The sequence below is a fragment of the Loxodonta africana genome, chromosome 9 (genome assembly GCF_030014295.1).
Source record: "Loxodonta africana isolate mLoxAfr1 chromosome 9, mLoxAfr1.hap2, whole genome shotgun sequence".
Classification (NCBI taxonomy): domain Eukaryota; kingdom Metazoa; phylum Chordata; class Mammalia; order Proboscidea; family Elephantidae; genus Loxodonta; species Loxodonta africana.
The window spans coordinates 81,787,624-81,809,241 of NC_087350.1; the positions used below are offsets into that span (position 1 = coordinate 81,787,624).

The 21,618-nt window shown below is 40.6% G+C and overlaps 1 protein-coding gene and 1 long non-coding RNA gene across 3 annotated transcripts; one reads left to right on the forward strand and one right to left on the reverse strand.

Annotated features, from left to right (window-relative positions):
• Positions 1-526: 526 nt before the first annotated feature.
• LOC111749844 (uncharacterized) lies at positions 527-20,878 on the reverse strand. Of its 2 annotated transcripts, none has more exons than XR_010323064.1 (4): positions 20,797-20,878; positions 20,091-20,203; positions 19,799-19,960; positions 527-706 (listed from the first exon to the last, which is right to left on the reverse strand). It is a non-coding gene; the product is annotated as an uncharacterized LOC111749844 (long non-coding RNA). The 2 variants fall into 2 exon arrangements; XR_010323065.1 differs by lacking the exon at positions 527-706 and adding an exon at positions 7,923-10,566.
• LOC100657907 (olfactory receptor 13C7-like) lies at positions 730-1,889 on the forward strand. The gene has a single exon (XM_003407873.3). The coding sequence runs from the start codon at positions 730-732 to the stop codon at positions 1,687-1,689; it is 960 nt and encodes a 319-aa protein (XP_003407921.1). The 3' UTR covers positions 1,690-1,889.
• Positions 20,879-21,618: the final 740 nt, after the last annotated feature.

Below are 21,618 nucleotides of genomic sequence, written 5' to 3' on the forward strand. Positions count from 1 at the left end.
AAGGAAAAAGACATCTCAGTGGTGCAAAAGAAAGTCCAAGAGTGATAAGGTCATCAGATCCATTAGTCCCTGGGATGGAATATCCCTAAAAATAACCTATTCTAAGTGAGCCTTAGGGAAACTGAGGCACAGAGAGAAAAGGAGACTTAACTATTTGTATGCATTGGGTGATTGTTGAATGCCAGTTCTTTTGAAAAGTGCTCCAGAGGAGTTTGGCAGATAGATGGATGAATGAATGAATAGCTTAGCATCCTGTGCATTGTGAGAGAGAAATGGAAAGAGGAGGCAGATTGTATCTAAAAACGCTTGGAGAGGAGATCTGGTCAGGAATTAAGGATGAAGAGCACCAGTTCTTTCTACAAGTCCTAGGCCCCAAGGGGAAGGAAAACATGAATGGGATCTCACATTTCTTATCAAAGCTGAATCAAGCAAATTAGCCAAACATGGTGTAACTTGAAGTAAATGTGTACTGTCTATCGTGAACGCGATTAGGGAAATCAAATCAGACTACTTTCCAAGCCTTATTAGGAGGTGGCCAGAGATCACAAAGTAGATTTTAATCAAATTCCCTGCATTTTATTTAGAACCATGTGGAGAACCTCAATTGTCAGAGCTCTTCTCCAATTACTTAGCAAGATGGGGATTCTTCACTGACTGCCCAGGCACTTTAGACAGCAAAGAATGATGGTGTTAGTCTTCTGAGTTCCTGCAAGTGAAATAAGAAACCTCATGGTCAAGTCCAATCAGACCTCACCTGTGGTAGGGTTCATTCTCCTGGGACTCTCTGCCCACCCATTGCTAGAGAAAATTTTCTTTGTACTCATCTTCCTGATGTATCTGGTGATCCTGCTGGGCAACAGGGTCCTCACTCTTGTGACCATCCTGGACTTCCGCCTGCACGCGCCCATGTACTTCTTCCTGGGGAACCTCTCATTCTTGGACATCTGCTACACAACCTCTTCAGTCCCCCTTATTCTTGACAGCTTCCTCACTCCCAGGAAAACCATCCCCTTCTTAGCCTGTGCTGTACAGATGTTTCTCTCCTTTGCCATGGGAGCCACAGAGTGTGTGCTCCTGAGCATGATGGCATTTGATCGTTATGTGGCCATTTGCAACCCCCTTAGGTACCCTGAGATCATGAGAAAGGCTGCTTATATGCCCATGGTTGCCAGCTCCTGGGTAGCTGGAAGCACCACCGCTATGATACAGACTTCCCTGGCAATGCGACTGCCTTTCTGTGGGGACAATGTCATCAACCACTTTGCCTGTGAGATCCTGGCTGTCCTGAAGTTGGCCTGTGCTGGCATCTCCATTAATGTGATCAGTATGGGAGTGGCCAATGTGATTATTCTGGGAATCCCAGTGCTGTTCATTTTTTCCTCCTATGTGTTCATCATTGCTACCATCTTAAGGATCCGTTCAGCAGAGGGGAGGAAAAAGGCCTTCTCTACCTGCTCTGCCCACCTTACAGTTGTGGTTGTCTTCTATGGGACCATCCTCTTTATGTACGCAAAGCCCAAGTCTAAGGGTCCACTGGGGGCAGACAAACAGGACCTTTCAGACAAACTCTTCTCCCTCTTCTATGGGGTGGTGATACCCATGCTCAACCCCATCATCTACAGCCTGAGGAACAAGGATGTGAAGGCCGCTGTGAGGAATCTGGTATTTCAGAAACACCTCATCCGGTGATGGTGGGAGGGGTCCTGGTAGTCCTGTGCTTCCTGCTTTCTCTCACCTGAGGGTCTCAGAGGATAAGATCACCAGATGTGGGCCAACTTCATCAAATATTACATAAATTTCATTATATAGAAAGACTCTGTGTGAACCAGGAGCTTTTAATAGGAGTTTTTTTTTTTTTTCACTTCATTCTATAAACAGTTCAATAGAGGAATATTCTTACTTGTCTAGCCTTGTAATTCTTACTCTCTCTAATGGACAATGAACATATTGAGGTCAAGGAAAAGTAACTCTTCAAATTTTTATTGTTTAACTAATGAAAAGCTCTAGTCTTTTATTTAATCCCTTCATGGTTTCTTTCCTTGAACATATTTGAATGAGTGCTTACTTTTATGTTACCTTTCAACTCTTTCTATGCCATATAAAATAGTATCAGGAAATGTTTTTATCTTTCTCCTTACCATTTCATTGTCATATTGATTCTTTAAAAAATGTTTCCTGAATTTTTCTCTCCCTTGGTTCTATAACTACCCTATAGTTCTCACTGTCTGGTTCTCACTCAAGCTCCCCACCAGGAAATCACTCATGCCCTTGGTCAGAGAGGGGAGTGAGGAAGGTGTGCAAGAGTTTTCCCTTTGTGAAGATGTTATTTATCCCCGGGCTCTGCCCTAGACAGCAATGGTCTCCCATGGCTCATTGGAGCAATGCGGAAACTGAGATATGTCAAGAAGGATCAAATGAGTTTTATCAACTACTTGGCGTAGCATGACCAAGAATGCAGCCAAGTGATGTCATTACTTGCTTTGCCACCTAAGAATCACCAAAACCATATGGTACTCAGAAGAACATGGAGGTGAAATCCACTAGGAGACATTTAAGAGCCACTCACATGATTTGGTAAGGAATTCCAAACAGCTCCCAACAGTGATCAATCTAGTTAAAAGAATGAACAGAACAGAAAACCTCTGACAGTTGATATAAACTTTCAATCCTATCGAGAAGAAACAAAACAATCAGCTTTTGCTTTAAAAAAAATTGTTAATACAGTAAGATAGAAAAACATTTTAAAAATCTCAGTATAATTCTTAGTGATATTCAAGAGGGTATTGAATCAATAAACAGAGCAGTCTATGAGAAATGAGGCTAGGAGAAAAGATGATTGGGAGATAAGAACATTGTCTTGGAAGTAAAACATTATGAGCAAATGAGATTCAATAGCAAACAACAGAAAAGTAGAAAGGACAACACTAAAAATGAATTTTTGAATTAAAAAAAAACAAATTATTCTCTTAAACTTCAGAGGAAAAAAAGAGATTAAAAATTATTTGAGAAAAGATTTGGGAAGGCATGGAATCTCAACCCGGAGGATCCATCATAGAATTTCACCAGGTGAGAACAGTACAGATAGAAGATAAATAATAATCGCTACAAAAAAATAAAATTTTCTGTGAACAAAAGTAGTTTTAGGTCTCTGGTCCAAAAGAGTTCACTGATTATCAGGAAAGGATTGTGGCAAAAGATTTAGCCTACCTAAGTAAAAGAATAAGTTTTTATTTCCACAGGTAGTAGAATATTTCTACAGAGTTGTCAATAGAAGGAAACAGGTTATCTACGAAGGAATGAAAATCTGGGACTCAGGCAGAGATGGCTATGGCAGGATGCTTGTCCATTTTCCCACCCTTGCTTATTCTGTAATACTCGGGCAGACATGACTCTGGCAGTATGGTTGTTCACTTCCCACTTTTGCCTTTTTGAATATATGCCAAATAAAATTTTATTTTTGCTTTACTAAACTTTATGATTTTTTTTCCCCTGCAACAGTTACTGGCTTAGTCATCAAGGATTTCTGAACCTACGAATCCAGTCGAACTCGAGGAGACCTGGACTGTGGAGCAGAAGCCGGCAAAAAAAAAGAGGCCCTGTCTTCTGGACCCACATGTTCCCACTCCATGTCCCTTCGACATCAACAGGGTGCGTGCTCTCGGAATACTAGCCTTTGCTTATTCTTTTTGTTCTCTTTCTCATGTTTTCTTAAGTTTTGTTTGGCATATTTGTTTGAAAAACTGGTGGGTTGATTAAGGAGAATGTTTCTTAGATTTTTGCTTGATCGTTTGGTTAAGAGTGACACTTAGTAACTTTTTAAGTGAGCTGCAGTTTAGGTCCGAATTCGGGCATTTGAAACATTAAAGAGGAAATTCTATTTTCAAAGAGCTTTGAGCCACTATAAGCCGCAAAAATTCAGGCACAAGTTGACCAGTAAAAGCCATTAGGGTAGTTGCTGGTGCTCATCATGACCGTTAAAGTCTCCTGTGACAGGGTAAGATGGTCACCAGTTAGGCTAGAGCACTAGGCTGCCTGCCACCCACAATGAAACTCTCGTGCAACGAAGGTACCCACTGGTCTAAGCAAAACACTGTCCAAACCCCACGGCATTTCTTGTTAGGGTTCTTTTTGTGGCTCAGAGAAAACCTGGAAAACATTGCTTTTTTTTTTCTAAATTCTCAGAGGGAGGTGGCAGCTCCTGACCTGTGGTATGAAATTCTCAGGGGGAGGTGGCAGCTCCTGGCCTCCATTATAAAATTTGAAGGGAGAAGTGGTAGTTCTGTATCTTATTTATGACATAGTTTCTCAAGGAAGAATCACAATGTTAAAATTAAGACCGTCAGCAGCTTTAAAGTACTTTACAATTGGAGGAACTAGTATATTTAAGGTCTAAAATAAGAGACTAGGTCTCTAGCCAGCAGAATGAATTAAGTTCAAAAAGAAGGAAACAAAAAGCTTGAACATTAGAGCTTAATATCTTTGACAAATGAGCCTGGATTTCCCCCACTACTGAAATACTGGTTTGGGGTTCATATTTAAAAATGCTATAAATTCAGTTTATAAAATAAAATTTAAAAAAAAAATTTTTATTTTATAAACTGAATATACTAAAAGTAATTTGGGATTTCAGTGACCACTTTGGAAAAGTGAACTTTCATTTGTGTTGTCTTTTCTCTTTAGGGAATTTAATGCTTGATGCTCCGGTTTTGTCAAAAGGTCTAATATTCCTCCATCTGAAGCTCTTGCAAGTTAATAAGTTTTATCTAGAACCTGTTTTTTCCATTGAATTGAGTCGATCTTACCAAAATTTCTATATATACTTTAAGAAACTGGAATTCCCATATCTTTGTTTTGTGTGGTATTGTTCAGGGAGTTTCTGTGGTCTTTCTGTCTCCTTTTCTTCCGAGAGCTTGCTTCTGTTCTAGAGCGTTGTGCCTAAGTTTCCATCTTGTATTAGGTCGGTGTCTATGACTGAGAATTGCTGTTTTTTGTAAGGCTGTCTTAGAACCTCAGTTCTTTCTACATCCAGAAAAACTGTGTCTTGTTGTCTGTCTTGTGAGTTAGATTTAATAGCTACTTAGAGAAACTTTGATACAAATTAGTTTATTTGAAAAGTACACTAGGATCTTTATATTCTATACTATGCCAATCTTAAAAGTGAAACCTAAGTAACTTAAGCTAGATATTATATGAAATGTGTTTTCTTTAAAGAAAAAAAGAAAAAGGATGGTTTTATCTTAAAGTAAAAGTAGCAGTTTCAGAACAGTATAAGGGAAAGAAATTAGTTATCTTTTGCCTTTCAAAATGTCTAGGTCCACTTAAACATATGTAAATGAATTGGAATGATCTAATCTTGTCTTCTACCAAGAGTTAAAAAATGGGAAGGGTAGGGCAGGATCAGGCTTCCCCAGCCCCCAATCTCCAAGGTCATATAGATACAGGGAAGCTTTTGAAAAACCCTTTCCAACTAGGTGGAAACCTTTTTTTTTTTTAATAATTTTTATTGTGCTTTAAGTGAAAGTTTACAAATCAAGTCAGCATCTCACACAAAAACTCATATACACCTTGCTACACACTCCCAATGACTCTCCCCCTAATGAGACAGCCCACTCTCTCCCTCTACTCTCTCTTTTCATGTCCCTTTTGCCAGCTTCTAACCCCCTCCACACTCTCATTTCCCCTCCAGGCAGGAGATGCCAACATAGTCTCAAGTGTCCACCTGATCCAAGAAGCTCACTCCTCACCAGCATCCCTCTCCAACCCATTATCCAGTCCAATCCATGTCTGAAGAGTTGGCTTTGGGAATGGTTCCTGTCCTGGGCCAACAGAAGGTCTGGGGGCCATGACCACCGGGGTCCTTCTAGTCTCAGTCAGACCATTAAGTCTGGTCTTATGAGAATTTGCGATCTGCATCCCACTGCTCTCCTGCTCCCTCAGGGGTTCTCTGTTGTGCTCCCTGTCAGGGCAGTCATCAGTTGTAGCCGGGCACCATCTAGTTCTTCTGGGTGGAGACCCTCTTAAGACAAAAAGAAGACGGGAAAGCATTGCTGCTTTGCTATAGTTATCAGAAATTGGATAGATCTCAATAGTAAAAGAACTGTAAACAAGTTCTCTCTATTGTAGGGGAACTTTAAGAAACCAAAAAAATAGAAATCACAAGGAGACACACCTGAAATGGCCTGGAAAAATGTTTCCAACCGTAGCCAGACACTTAAGGTTATATCCGTATCAATGAATTGGTCAACTGAGCAGAAACTTTATGATTTCCAAAGCCAGTTGATAAAACCTTTAAGGGCTAAAATTAGATTGAGAAAAATATGAAAAATAGTAAAAGGTGAATGAAAAGTTAGAATGTTTAAACAGACTTTATTTCAATTACAGTTATATTTTATGTTATACAGGCTTAAAATAATTTCCAAGACCTTTTAGGTGAAAAAAAAAATTTTTTTTTTTAGGTAACTTACTGATATTAACTGGAGTTAATACGTATTTGTCGTAATTTAAGCTTATATACTTTTGCTTTTTATGCCACAAGAGAAAGGGGATATGTGTGTGTATATCTGGGTCTGCTAATGAGTGTGTTCATTTTTGTCATTTTAAAGGATGTACTATAAGAGATATGCAACAAAGACAACGTTTAAGAGGTTTATTGAAAAAAGAAATTTATTCGATAATGGCCAAAAGTTTTAACTGTCTGACTGAAGTTTAATGGTTTAATTTATGGGATTTTTAGGAGCATTAATGTTAAATAGCATATAAAACAAATAAATAGGTTTCTTGCTGTTAAAAAACAAAATTTTCTTTTATTTCTGAGTTAAAGGGTTAATTTATTACTGTGATCTGACTCAAAGACCAAGGTTTGGCCTCTCATTAGAATAAGATTCCTGAGTTGAAAACTAAGCCACATAGCTTTAGGAAATAAAAAAAAGCTAAGGCTTTACTTTAAGATCCTTGGTTAAATAACTTCACAGTAACCTATAATAAACTCATGACAACTCTGAAAATTCATGGAAAGCCACAAAATTTTTATAGAGGAAAAGTGCTAAAAAGATTTGTTTAACATGTTATGAATTATATGGAACATGTTATTAAAAATCAAGAGAAGTGCCTGATTCTCTTTGGGTTAAGATTTATAAGTTAGTATATCCTCTTGTGTTTTTGCCTAATATTTGAGAATAAAAGTATAATATTATGTCATAATTTTATTACTATTTCTTTATTATTAAAAAAAAAAAACTTGGTCACAACTTTTTTTTTTTTTTTTAAATCTAGCATCATTGAAGTCAATGGTTTGACTGGGGAATTCACATCATTTACTATGAAGTCGGAAACCCTGGTGGCATAGTGGTTAAGTGATACAGCTGTCAACCAAAAAGGTCGGCAGTTTGGATCTGCCAGGTGCTCCTTGGAAACGCTATGGGGCAGTTCTACTCTGTCCTATAGGGTCCCTATGAGTCGGAATCGACTCAACGGCAGTGGCTTTTTGGTGGGTGGGTACCTATGAAGTTATTTTTAATTACTATTCAGGTATTTAGAGGTTTGATAATCTTGGTATACTCTTAGTATATCCTGACTATATGGTGTTGTGTCTCAAGGTTATTATGTATTATATCTTTACAACAGTAAACAGACAAGGGAGTCTCAGCATTCTTGGAGCTTACATTTTGTGGTGAGAGACAATAAGCTAATAAGCTAATAATTTTAATATTCTGACATAAAACTAATCCGTGTTTCTCCCTGACATCCCACCACAGTCATGTTCCCAATATCCAATCATGCTCCCCCTCAGCCATTCCACCAATATATCCCAGGAAAGAGGGATGATGAATACCGCTTCACGAAGGATAAAAAAAAAAAAAAAAAACCACTCAGATAGGAAAATGAAGTAAAATAACCAACTTTCACTGAAGACAGATGTATGGAGGCAGGTGGATGTGAAAGAAATCTTCAGGTAGTGAGAAGGTTGACCTGAGACCCTTCAAGCTTGGTGGCATGTTTCAAGCCCAGAAGCTCCATATTTGATATGGGGATTTATATTAGTTTCCTGGAATTCCTGGATGATGACAACTGTTAACATGTTCAACTGCTATCCGGAAGGTTGGAAGTTTGACTTCACCCAGAGGTGCCTCAGAAGAAAGACATAGTGATCTACTTCCAAAAAAATCTGCCATTAAAAGTCCTATGGAAAAATGTTCTGCACAGAATGGAACAGAATCAACTAGATGCACCTTTCTTTTAGTTTCTGTCATGGATTGAATTGTGTACCTAAGAAATATGTGTCAACTTGGCTGGGTCATGATTCCCAGTATTGCACAATTATCTACCATTTTGTCATCTGATGTGATTTCTCTATGTGTTGTAAATCCTGTCACTATGGTGTAAGTAGATGGATTAGTGGTAGTTATATTGATGAGATCTACAAGATTAGATAGTGTCTCAAGCCAATCTCTTTTGAGATATAAAAGAGAGACGCAAGCAGAGAGATGTGGAGACCTCATACCACCAAGAAAGCAGTGCCAGAAGCAGGGAGTATCCTTTGGACCTGGGGTTCCTGTGCAGAGAAGCTCCTAGACCAAGGGAAGACTGATGACATGGACCTTCCTCCAGAGCTGACAGAGAAAGAAAGCCTTCCCCCTGGAACTGATGCCTTGAATTTGGACTTGTAGTCTACTAGACTGTGAGAGAATAAATTTCTCTTTGTTAAAGTCATCCACTTGTGGTATTTCTGTTATAGCAGCACTAGATGACTAAGACAATAAGGGAACAGAAAGATGAAGGGAATCAAAATGGTACACTACAAAAATCAAGTAAAAAGGCAATAATGGAGGAATTGAAGACATACAGAAAAGAAATAACAAAATGGTAGAAATAAATCCTGCCTCATGAGTAATTACTTTAAGTGTAAGTGGATTAAACTCCCCAATTAAAAGGCAGAGATTGGCAACATGATCCATCTATATGTTTGCTACAAGAGACTCACTTTAGATCCAAAGATACTGGTACACTGAAAGTAAAAGGATGGAAAAATGTATTCCATGCAAATAGTAACCAAAAGAGAGCTGGGGCGGCTATATCAATATCAGACAAAATAGACTTTAAAACAAAAGGTTACAAGAAACAAATGAGGACATTGTATATTATTAAAAGGTTCAATTAGTCAAGAAGACCTAATAATTACAAATATACACATACCTAACAACAGAGCCTCAAAATATATGAAGCAAAATAGACCGAAATGAAGGGGGAGAAATAGACATTTCTGTAATAGCAGTTGAAGGCTTCAGTACACCACTTTCAATAATACATACAACAACCAGACAGAAGGTCAATAAGGAAATAGAGGACTTGAACAACAGAACACTATAAGCCAATTAGACCTAACAGATATCGATAACCACCCAACAGCAGAATACACATTGTTCTCAAGTGCTCATGTAACATTCTCCAGGACAGACCACGTCAGGCCACAAAACAATTCTTATTTTTTGGTCTCAGATTGTCTTTATTTCATGTTTATATGTAAAAGATATTTTCTCCAGATATGAAATTTTATTATTTTTTTAATTTCATTGCGCTTTAGGTGAAACTTTGCAGGTCAAGTTAGTTTCTTATTCAAAAATTTATACACATATTGTTTTGTGACATTGGTTGTAATCCTCACAATGTGACAGCATTCTTTCTCTTTCTATCCCAGTTTCCCTGTATCCATTCATCCAGTTTTCCTGCTCCTTCCTGCCTTCTCATCTTGCTTTTGGGCAGAGTTTGCCCATTTAGTCTCTTTTATTTTACTGAACTAAGAAGCACATTCCTCGGTGGTCGTGGTCCCCAAACCTTCTGTTGGCACAGGACAGGAACCATCCCCGAAGACAACTCATCAGACATGAAAGGGACTGGACAGTGGCTAGGTGAGAGATGCTGATGAAGAGTGAGCTAATTATATCAAGTGGTCACTTGTCTCCTGTCTGGAGGGGACATGGGAGGATAGAGAGAGTTGGAAGCTGGCAAAATTGTCACGAAAGGAGAGACTGGAAGGGCTGACTCATTAGGGGGAAAGCAAGTGGGAGTATGGAGTAAGGTGTATATAAACTTATATGTGACAGTCTGACTTGATTTGTAAACGTTCACCTGAAGCTCAAAAAAAGTTAATAAAAAAAAAAAAGAAGCACATTCCTCACGTGTGTTACTGTTTGTTTTATAGGCCTATCTGATCTTTGGCTGAAAGGCGGGCTTCAGGAATGGTTTTAGTTCTAAGTTAGCAGAGTGTCTGGGGGCCATAGCCTCAGGAGTTCCTCAAGTCTCTGTCAGACCAGTTAAGTCTAGTCTTTTTGTGTGTGAGTGGATTTGAGTTCTACATTTTGCTCCTGCTCTGTTGTGATCCGTGTAAAAGCAGCTGGTGGCAGTAGCCAGGCACCATCTAGTTCTTCTGGCTCAGGCTGATGGAGGCTGTGGTTCACATGGTTCTTTAATCCTTTGAGCTAATATTTTCCCTGTGTCTTTGGTTTTCTTCATTCTCCTTTGCTCCAGATGGGATGAGATCAACAGATGTATCTTAGATGGAAAACAATTCTAAATAAATTGAAAAAATTTTAATCATAAAAAGTATCTTTTCCAACCACAACAGAATGAAAATAGAGATCAATATCAGAAGGAAAACTGGAAAACTCACAAATATATAGAAATGAAATAACACACTATTAAACAACCAACAAGTCACAGAAGAAATCTTAAGAGAAATCTGAAAATACCTTGAGTAGTGAAATATAAAACACATACCAAAACTAATAGGATACAGGAAAGGCAATGTTCAGAGAGAAATTTATTGCTCTAAATGCCTACATTAAAAAAGAAGAAAGATCTCAAATCAATAACCTAACTGTACACTTTAATGAGATAGAAGAAAAAAGCAAACTTAACTCAAAGCTAGGAGAAATAAAAACATAAAGATTAAAGCAGAGATAAACAAAATAGAGAATAGAAAAATGATACATTCAATGAACTAAAAAGTTGGTTTTTTGAAAAGAACAAAACTGACAAATCTTTAGATAGATTGACTAAGAAAAAGAGAGAAGACTTAAATTGCTAAAATCAGAAACAAAAAAAGGCAGTTTTACTATTGCCACCAACCTTCCAGAAGTAAAAAAAGATTGTAAACACCAAGCACAAAAACTAACTCCAAGCGGATCAAAGACCTAAACATAAAGACTAAAACGATAAAGATCATGGAAGAAAAAATAGGGACAACCTTAGGAGCCCTAATACAAGGCATAAACAGAATACAAAACATTACCAAAAATGACGAAGAGAAACCAGATAACTGGGAGCTCCTAAAAATCAAACACCTACGCTCATCTAAAGACTTCACCGAAAGAGTAAAAAGACCACCTACAGACTGGGAAAGAATTTTCAGCTATGACATCTCCGACCAGCGCCTGATCTCTAAAATCCATATGATTCTGTCAAAACTCAACCACAAAAAGACAAACAACCCAATCAAGAAGTGGGCAAAGGATATGAACACACACTTCACTAAAGAAGATATTCAGGCAGCTAACAGATACACGAGAAAATGCTCTCGATCATTAGCCATTAGAGAAATGCAAATTAAAACTACAATGAGATTCCATCTCACACCAACAAGGCTGGCATTAATCCAAAAAACACAAAATAATAAATGTTGGAGAGGCTGCGGAGAGATTGGAACTCTTATACACTGCTGGTGGGAATGTAAAATGGTACAACCACTTTGGAAATCTATCTGGTGATATCTTAAACAGTTAGAAATAGAACTACCATACAACCCAGAAATCCCACTCCTCAGAATATACCCTAGAGATACAAGAGCCTTCACACAAACAGATATATGCACACCCATATTTATTGCAGCTCTGTTTACAATAGCAAAAAGCTGGAAGCACCCAAGGTGTCCATCAACAGATGAATGGCTAAATAAATTGTGGTGTATTCACACAATGGAATACTACGCATCGATAAAGAACAGTGACGAATCTATGAAACATTTCATAACATGGAGGAACTTGGAAGGCATTATGCTGAGTGAAATTAGTCAGAGGCAAAAGGACAAATATTGTATAAGACCACTATTATATGATCTTGAGAAATAGTATAAACTGAGAAGAACACATACTTTTGTGGTTACGAGGCGGGGAGGGAGGGAGGGTGGGAGAGGGTTTTTTACTGATTAATTAGTAGATAAGAATTGCTTTAGGTGAAGGGAAGGACAATACTTAATACATGGAAGGTCAGCTCAACTGGACTGGACCAAAAGCAAAGAAGTTTCCAGGATAAAATGAATGCTTTAAAGGTCAGCGGAGCAAGGGTGAGGGTTTTGGGACCATGGTTTAAAGGGACTTCTCAGTCAATTGGCAAAATAATTCTATTATGAAAACATTCTGCATCCCACTTTGAAATGTGGTGTCTGGGGTCTTAAATGCTAACAAGCAGCCATCTAAGATGCATCAATTGTCTCAACCCACCTGGAGCAAAGGAGAATGAAGAACACCAAGGTCACACGACAACTAAGAGCCCAAGAGACAGAAAGGGCCACATGAACCAGAGACCTACATCATCCTGAGACCAGAAGAACTAGTTGGTGCCCGGCCACAATCGATGACTGCCCTGACAGGGAGCGCAACAGAGAACCCCTGAGGGAGCAGGAGATCAGTAGGATGCAGACCCCAAATTCGCATAAAAAGACCACACTTAATGGTCTGACTAAGACTAGAGGAATCCCGGTGGTCATGGTCCCCAAACCTTCTGTTGGCACAGGACAGAAACCATCCCCGAAGACAACTCATCAGACATGAAAGGGACTGGACAGTGGGTAGGTGAGAGATGCTGATGAAGAGTGAGCTAATTATATCAAGTGGTCACTTGAGACTGTGTTGGCATCTCCTGTCTGGAGGGGGGATGGGAGGATAGACAGAGTTGGAAGCTGGCAAAATTGTCACGAAAGGAGAGACTGGAAGGGCTGACTCATTAGGGGGAGAGCAAGTGGGAGTATGGAGTAAGGTGTATATAAACTTATATGTGACAGTCTGACTTGATTTGTAAACGTTCACTTGAAGCTCAATAAAAGTTAATAATAAAAAAAGGATTGTAAGAGAATACTATGAAGAAGTGTACGCCAATAACGTGGACAACCTAGACGAAACGGACAAATTCCTAGAAACACACAAACACCACCACCTCATATTACTAAGGTGGCTATAATTTAAAATAAAAGGGGGCAGGGAAATAAGTGTTGGCAAGGATGTGGAGAAACTGGAATATTCATGCATTGTTGGTGAAAAATAGTTTGGCAGTTTTTCAAAAGTTAAACATAGAATTACCATAATCCGATGCCTTCAAGTTGATTTCAACTCTTAGCAACCCTATAGGACAGAGTAGAACTGCCCCATAGGGTTTCCAAGGAGCAGCTGGTGGACATAAACTGCCAACATTTTGGTTAGCAGCCACAGCTCTTCACCACTGCGCCACCAGGGCTCCCTAGAATTACCACATGACCCAGCAACTCCACTCCTAGGTACATATCCAAAAACAATCAAAACAGTGACTGAAACAAATACTCGTACACAAATGTTCATAACAGCATTATTCATGATAGCCAAAAGGTGGAAACAACTCAAGTGTCTGTCTATCAACAGATGAACAGATAAACAAAATGTGGCACATACATACAATGGAATATTATGCAATCATATAAAGAAAGGAAGTTCTGATATATGCTACAATCTGGATGAATCTCGAAAACATTATGCTAAGTGAAATAAACCAGACACAAAAGGACAAGTATTACATGATTCCACTTACATGAGTTATCTTAGAATAAAAAAAAAATCCGTTGCTGTCAATTCTGACTCATAGCGACCCTAGAGGACAGAGTAGAACTGCCCCATAGGGTTTCCAATGAGAGCCTGGTGGATTTTGAACTGCTGATCTTTTGGTTAGCAGCCATAGCTCTTAGCCACTATGGCACCAGGGTTTCCATGAGTTATCTAAAAAAAAAAAAAAAATTCATAGAGACAGAAAGTAGAATGAGATTACCAGGAGTTGGGGAAAGGAGGAGAATGGGAAGCAATTATTTAATGGGTACAGAATTTCTGTTTGGGATGACGAGAAAGTTCTGGAAATAGTGATGATGGTTGCACAAACTGTAAACATACTTAATGACACTAAATTGTACATTTAAAAATGGTTAAAATGGTAAATTTTATGTATGTAGCTGCAGTGATGAGCTCAAGCATAGCAACAACTGTGAGGATGGCACAGGACCAGGCAACGTTTCGTTCTGTTGTACATAGGGTTGCTATGAGTCGGAATCAACTCAACGGCATTTAACGGCAACGTGTTATGTATATATTGCCACAATAAAAACAAACAAACAAGAATGAATACAAATGTAAAATAAAGCTGCACCTCCTCAGACCTACTTTGTTCATTCCCCACCTTGTTTTTTCTCCTGCTGCCACTTTGACCTTGAATGTCTTATCTTGTGCCTTTGTATTCTGTGCCTGCCACTTGGGGAGGCAGAGTAAATCTCTCAAAAAGCCTGCTGTCATTAACCTTTGCATTCCCCAAACGACCCCCTTAATACTGCTTGGACCACAGTAAAGAGCTCTCTTCTCTAGAACCTGACAGAAATGTTTCACACAGTGGAAATATAAAGACATTTAATAAATTAGATTTTTTGATACTTAAATGCAAACAATGAGTTAAATGGTCGTTATACATTTTCCTTAATCAAAGCACCTTCCTTCATGAAGCAATTTGTCCTCTGAATTACCACCACATTTCACCCCTCTATTAGTGGCCTGGTGGTTAAAAGCTACTGTGGCTAACCAAAAGTTTGGCAGTTCAAATCCACCAGGCGCTCCTTAGAAACCCCGTCAGGCAGTTCTGCTCTGTCCTTTAGGTTCACTACGAGTCAGAACTGACTCAATGGCAATGCGGTATTGGGCACAATTCATTTTTTGCCTTCCTTTATAAAAAAAAAAAAAAAAAAAAATTTCTGCCTAAATGGCTTTTCTCCCTTATCAGAGGGCAAAATACTGTCTTCCTCTTACCTGCGCTCTAATTTTCAGCAGTTCTCTCAGCACTTCCACAGCACTTGGTTTTAATTCTCATTACATGGTACCTAGTGTAGAGATAACCAGTATAGACAAAGCACATGGGTCCCTTGCCTAATGCCTTGTGTCTCAGGAGGCTCCATGCTTTGGTGTGCCTACCCTGAAAATTTTAAAATCCATCTCTGATGATTGTGGGGTTGCCCTGTGCTATCTGGTAGGGGTGCTCCCAGCCCCAATTAGAACCCAGAAGGCCAGGGTCAAGGAGCCCTGATGGCACAATGGCTAAGCAGTTGGTTGTTAATCAAAAGGTTGGTGCAGTTAGAATCCACCAGCCGCTCTGCGGCAGACAAGACCTAGCGATCTGCTCCTGTAAATATTACTGCCTAGGAAACCCTATGGGGCAGTTCAGCCCTGTCACATAGGGTCACCATGAGCTGGAATTGACTCAGCGGCAAACAACAACAAGGTCCAGGCCCCCATTTCTCCCCTTTTCTGGCCCTTTCCAGCCTTTCCCCTCCCATATCCACTCCCCATCCCCCATGTGGAATCATTCAGATACCCAGGCTTCTTCAGGATTTTGAGCCTGTGGGCTCATCCCAGAGCCCCAGGAGAGCTCCCTGGCAGGTGGATAGCTCCTACTGGCCAGCATGATTTTTAAAAAATTAATTAATTTAAACAGCTTTATTGAGATAAAATTTACATACTAAAAAGTTCAACCATTTATAAGTGCTTAATTCAGTGGGTTTTAGTATATTAGAGTTGTGCAACCACCACCATAATCCAAGTTTACATTTTCCATCCCAAAAAGAAACTCTGTACACATGAGCAGGACATTTTCAGGACTACAAAAAGAAAACTTTATATCCCTTAGCTATCACTCCCAACCTCCGATACCCCAAGCCCTAGGCAATCACTAGTCTACTTTCTGTCTCTAAAGACTTCATATAAATGGATCATACAATATGTAGGCTTTTGTGACTGACTCCTTTCACTTAGCATAATGTTTTCAAGGTTCATCCATGGTATAGCAATATACCAGTGTTTCATTTTTTTGTTGCTGAACAATATTCCATTGTATGGATATATAGCATTTTACTTATCCATTCATTACTTTATGGACATATAGATTGTTTCCATTTTTCTGCTATTATAAATAATGCTGCTATGAACATTTGTTTATGAGTTTTTATGTGGACATAGGTTTTCATTTCTTCTGGGTATATACCTAGAAGGGGAATGGCTAGGTCATCTGGTAACTCTATGTTTAGCCTTTTGAGAAACTGCCAGACTATTTTCCAAAGCAACTCTACCATTTTACATCCCCAACAGCAATGTACAAAGGTTCCAATTTCTCCACCTCCTTGCCAACACTTGTTATATACGACACTGTCTTTTTTATTATAGCCATCCTCGTGGGTGTGAAGTGTATCTCATTTTGGTTTTGATTTGTATTTCCTGATGGCTAATGTTTTTTTTTTTTTAATGATATTGAGCATCTTTTCATCCTTATTGGCCATTTGTACATATCTTCTTTGGATAAATGCCTATTCAGGTCTTTTGCCCTTTTTTTTTTTTTTTAATTGTGCTTTAAGTGAAAGTTTACAAATCAAGTCAGTCTGTCATATAAAATCTTATACCCACCTTGCTATGTACTCCTAGCTGCTCTCCCCCTAATGAGACAGCACATTCCTCCTCTCCACCCTGTATTCCCACTGTCCATTCAACCAACTCCTGTCTCCCTCCGCCTTTTCATCTCGCCTCCAGACAGGAGCTGCCCACATAGTCTCACGTGTCTACTTGAGCCAAGAAGCTCACTCCTCACCAGTATCATTTTCTGTCTTATAGTCCAGTCCAATCCCTGTCTGAAGAGTTGGCTTTGGGAATGGTTGTGGTCTTGGGCTAACAGAGGGCCTGGGGACCATGACCTCTGGGGTCCCTCCAGTCTCAGTCAGAGCATTAAGTCTGGTATTTTAGCGAGAATTTGAGGTCTGCATCCCATTGCTCTTCTGCTCAACCAGGATTCTCTGTTGTGTTCTCTGTCAGGGCAGTCATCGGTGGTAGCCGGGCACCATCTAGTTCTTTCAGTCTCAGGCTGATGGAGTCTCTGGTTTATGTGGCCCTTTCTGTCCCTTGGCTTCATATCCACCTTGTGTGTTTGGTGTTCTTCACTCTCCTTTGCTCCAGGTAGGTTGAGACCAATTGGTTTGTCTTAGATGGCCACTTGCTAGTGTTTAAGACCCCCATGCCACTCACCAAAGTGGGATGCAGAACGTTTTCTTAATACACTTTGTTATGCCAATCAGACCTCCTCCCTGCTACTCTGGCCTTCAAAGCGTTTGGTTGTATTCAGGAAACCTCTTTGCTTTTGATTTAGTCCAGTTGTGCTGACCTCCCCTGTATTGTGTGTTGTCTTTTCCTTCACCTAAAATAGTTCTTTCCTACTACCTAATTAATGACTATCCCTCTCCCTCCCTCCTCACCCTCGTAAACATCAAAGAATATTTTCTTCTGTGTTTTAACTTTTTCTTGAGTTCTCATAATAGTGGTCTCACATAATATTTGTCCTTTTGCAACTGGCTAATTTCACTCAGCATAATGCCTTCCAGATTCCTCCACGTTATGAGATGTTTCATAGATTCATCGTTGTTCTTAATCGTTGCATAATATTCCATTATGTGAATATACCATAATTTATTTATCCATTCATCTGTTGATGGGCACCTTGGTTGCTTCCATCTTTTTGCTATTGTAAACAGTGCTGCAGTGAACATGTCTTTTGCCCATTTTTTAATTGGGTTATCTTTTTATTATTGAGTTGTAAGAGTTCTTTATATATTCTAGATGCAAATCCCTTATCAGATATATGATTTGCAAATATTTTCTCCCAGTCTGTGGGTTCTCTTTTAACTTTCTTGGCATCCTTTGAAGCACAAACATTTTTTCATTCTGATGAAGCCCAATTCATCTATTTTTTCTTTCACTGCTTGTGTCATATCTAATAAAATGTTGCCTAATCCAAGATCACAAAGATTTATGTCTGTTTTATTCTGAGAGTTTTATAGTTTCAGGATTTACATTTAGGTCTTTGATCCACACATATACAGTGTGAGACAGGGCTCCAACTTCATTCTTTTGCATGTGGATATCCACTTGTCCCAGCACCATTTGTTGAAAAGGCTATTCTTTCCCCATTAAATTGTCTTGGCATCCTTGCTGAAAATCTACAGAGTGGAAATGTAAGGATTTATTTCTGGACTCTCAATTCTATTCCACAGATCTACCTGCTTTCCTTGTGCTAGTACTGCACTCTCTTGATTACTCTAGCTTTGTAGTTTAAGTTTTGAAATTGGGACGTGTGAATCCTCCAACTTTGTTCTTTTTCAAGATTATCTTGGCTATTCCATGTTCCTTGAATGTCCAAACAAATTTTAGGGTCAGCTTGTCAGTTTCTGTAAGAAGCCAGCTGAGATTTTGATAGGGATTGTGTTAAATCTGTAGATCAATTTGGTATGTGTTGCCATCTTAACAATATTAAATCTTCTGACCTGTGAACACGGATGTCTTTCAATTTACTTAGGTCTTGTTTTATTATTTCTAATAGATTTTTAGTGCATTCTTTAGGGTTTTCTATATACATGATTACGTCATCTGCAAAAAGAGATAGTTTTATTTCTTCCTTTCCAATCTGCATGCCTTTTATTTTCTTGCCTAATTGCACTGGTTAGCACTTCCAGTACAATGCTGAATAGAAGTGGTAAGAAAAGACATCCTTGCCTTGTTCCTGTGTTTAGGGGGAAAACATTCAGCCTTTTATCATTAAGTGTAATATTAGCTGATGGATTTTTGCTAGATGCTTCTTATGCTGAAGAAGTTCCCTTCTATTTCTTGTTTGTTGAGTGTTTTTATCATGAAGGGGTGTTCTTAACCATGCTAGAGGAGGGTTAGACATAACTTGTACCGATGTCATCACTCTTGTCACTGAGTCAAGGGCCCCTCACCTATTATCCCTGCTGGCGGTGGTGTGTGTAAAGTAGAGGTGTGATCAATACTGAAAGAGATAATTTTAGGAATGTAGTGATTATGGCCTAAGGAATTCAAGAAAAGACATGGTTGTAGGGCACATTGCTCTACATTTACATTATAAAATTCCAAAGTACAAATTTAACAATCTAGAAAACAAACCATCAGTCACATACATTTTCCTTCATACTCTGGGTATGATTTGCACTTGTGGTCATTAGTAATGAAACACAGACAGTATTCACACGTGGCAAGATGACGCAGCGTCATAAATAATGACATAACCAGCATTGGATAAATGGTATTAAGAAGCTACAAAGGCAAGAAGATCGATAGTTTCAAGACAAATGGGTTCTGAAGGGCCTTGGCCTTGTAAGTAATAACAGCATCATTACTATTTTTTTTGAAGGTAAGAGATATGAAATTAGCCAGGAATGATGTATCTGACAATAAAGACAGGAAGAGATAGTACTTATATTTGAACAGGAAGAGATAATGCCTAGACACTACCAAGCATCTTTAGGTGCACTGATGTGGCAGTAAACAGATATGTAACTACTACTTCTCTACCTTTTATCCTAAATCTTCACTAAAATATTACACCTCATATGGACCCACTAATTCTGTAATACATATTTTAAGCAAATAGTGTACGTAGTCAGGGTCCTCAAAAAAAATATTTTTTTTTTTACCTGGGATACTTCTGCACATCCTTAAGGTGGTCCTGGAGGCAGCACAGTACAATGAATGGTTAGGAGTATCGGTTCTGGACTCAGAATTCCTAGGTTCCACATATTAGCTATGTGACCGTAACAGGCAGGTTGTTTAAACTCTCCACGCCTCAGTTTCTACATCTGTAGGCAACAGAAGTATGGTACTTTATAGCCATGTTGAGAAGTTTAAATTACTTAATATATGTCAGTGTCTAATAACCTGGCACTTTAAATGTTTAAAAGTGATGGTAATATATAGTACTATACTTACCTGCCTTATATTCCATGATGTTAAGGACAAAATGAGTTCCTCTTTGCTTTCTTTCCCCCACGTGATGAAGTGAATTGTATTTGTGATGCAGAAGTTAAATTTATCCGGAAACACTAGGTATATTAAAAATTTAAATGAAATATAATTTTAATAAAAAGGTCCTCAGCATATTTGTATTTCCTCACTTAACTGCTTTATAATTAGTGTTAGGGGCTTAAGACTTTAATATTCTTTTTGTTACCCTCACTTTTTACAAAGCATCTAGTTTAACGTAATGCACTTTATACCGCTCAGACTTCTGACTGGATAATCAGAGGGACAAGGTTGCTGCAGCAAGAAAAAAAAAAAAAAAGTGGGTTACAATAGGGTACAGCTTTACTGCTGGAGATGGAAGACCAATAGTCTGAGAAAACAGCGCACTCTTGGGCACTCCGAGGGCGGGGGTGGCATAGCGCGAAGGTAAGCGCCCCACGACCACGGGGCCGGAGGCCTAGCTGGGCAGCAGAGCCTGGTGGGGGAACGGAAGTAGGGCCCCGGCCGGGGCGGCTGAGAGAGTCATTCTCGCCCTCCCCCCAACCCCCCCCGGATGCCGGCGGCGAGACCCACCGGGCCCCCGCCCTCGCCTCGGCGCCGGCGGGAGTTGTGAGCGGCCGCGGCCCCCTGCGGCGCCCCCCTCCCGGGCCACCTCCTCGGGACCGACACTGACCTTGCCGCGGGCGGCCCGGCTGGCGCAGTCCCCCCGCCGCAGTGCCGGGCGCTGGCGGAGGACGCCCATTGGCACCTGAGCCGACGGCTCGTGTGAGCCGCACGCCAAGTCCCGGCCGGGCCGCCGCCAACCCGCGGTCCCGCCGCACCTCGCTCTCCCGCGCCGGTGGCCCGCTGGGCGGGCCGGGGAGGGGGGAGGCGGACGGGCGCGCGAGCCGCAGTCGCTCGCAGCGGGGGGCGGGGAGGGTGGGTGTGGGGCGGGAGCGCGCCCCGCCGCCGCCGCCGCCGACGCCTCAGCCCGCCGCTCCGCCCGCGCCGCCTGCCCCCGGCGTTGGGCCCCAGCACGCCGGCCGGCCGAGCGGCCAAGGGCGGCGCGGGGCCCGCGGTGTAGAGCCCGCCAGCCCCGAAGCCGCGTCCCGCACCCGGACGGTCCCGGTAAGCGGGAGCGGGGGCGGCGGGCACCCCAAGGGGCAGGGCTGCGGGCGGCCTTCCGGGGACTCTGAGGTGTTTGTGTGGGAGCCGCCCCAAGGTGCCCCTGTGTAGGAGAATGACCCTAAGTGTCTGCTGCTTCTGGCCCCTCGAGAGAGTTCCTGAGGAGGCGTGGAGAGTCGCCCCCATGGAGCACCCCTGTGTGAATGGAGCCTCCCCAGGGCTCTCTCTGTCTTTGCCCCGTGGGCGCCCCAGTGTACCTACAGACCCCCAGGGGTGGTCTCTGGACTTGCCTCTATGGAAGAGAGCGCCCTGTAGTGAGGATATTCAGTCTGCTCAATGGATGGGCCCACGTGTTGGGGTCCTGAAGCCTCTGGCCATGAGCCATGTGAGT

What these genes read in the sequence shown, in the direction of transcription:
- LOC100657907 (XM_003407873.3), top strand. Translation starts at nt 730, where the DNA reads ATGGTCAAGTCCAATCAGACCTCACCTGTGGTAGGGTTCATTCTCCTG.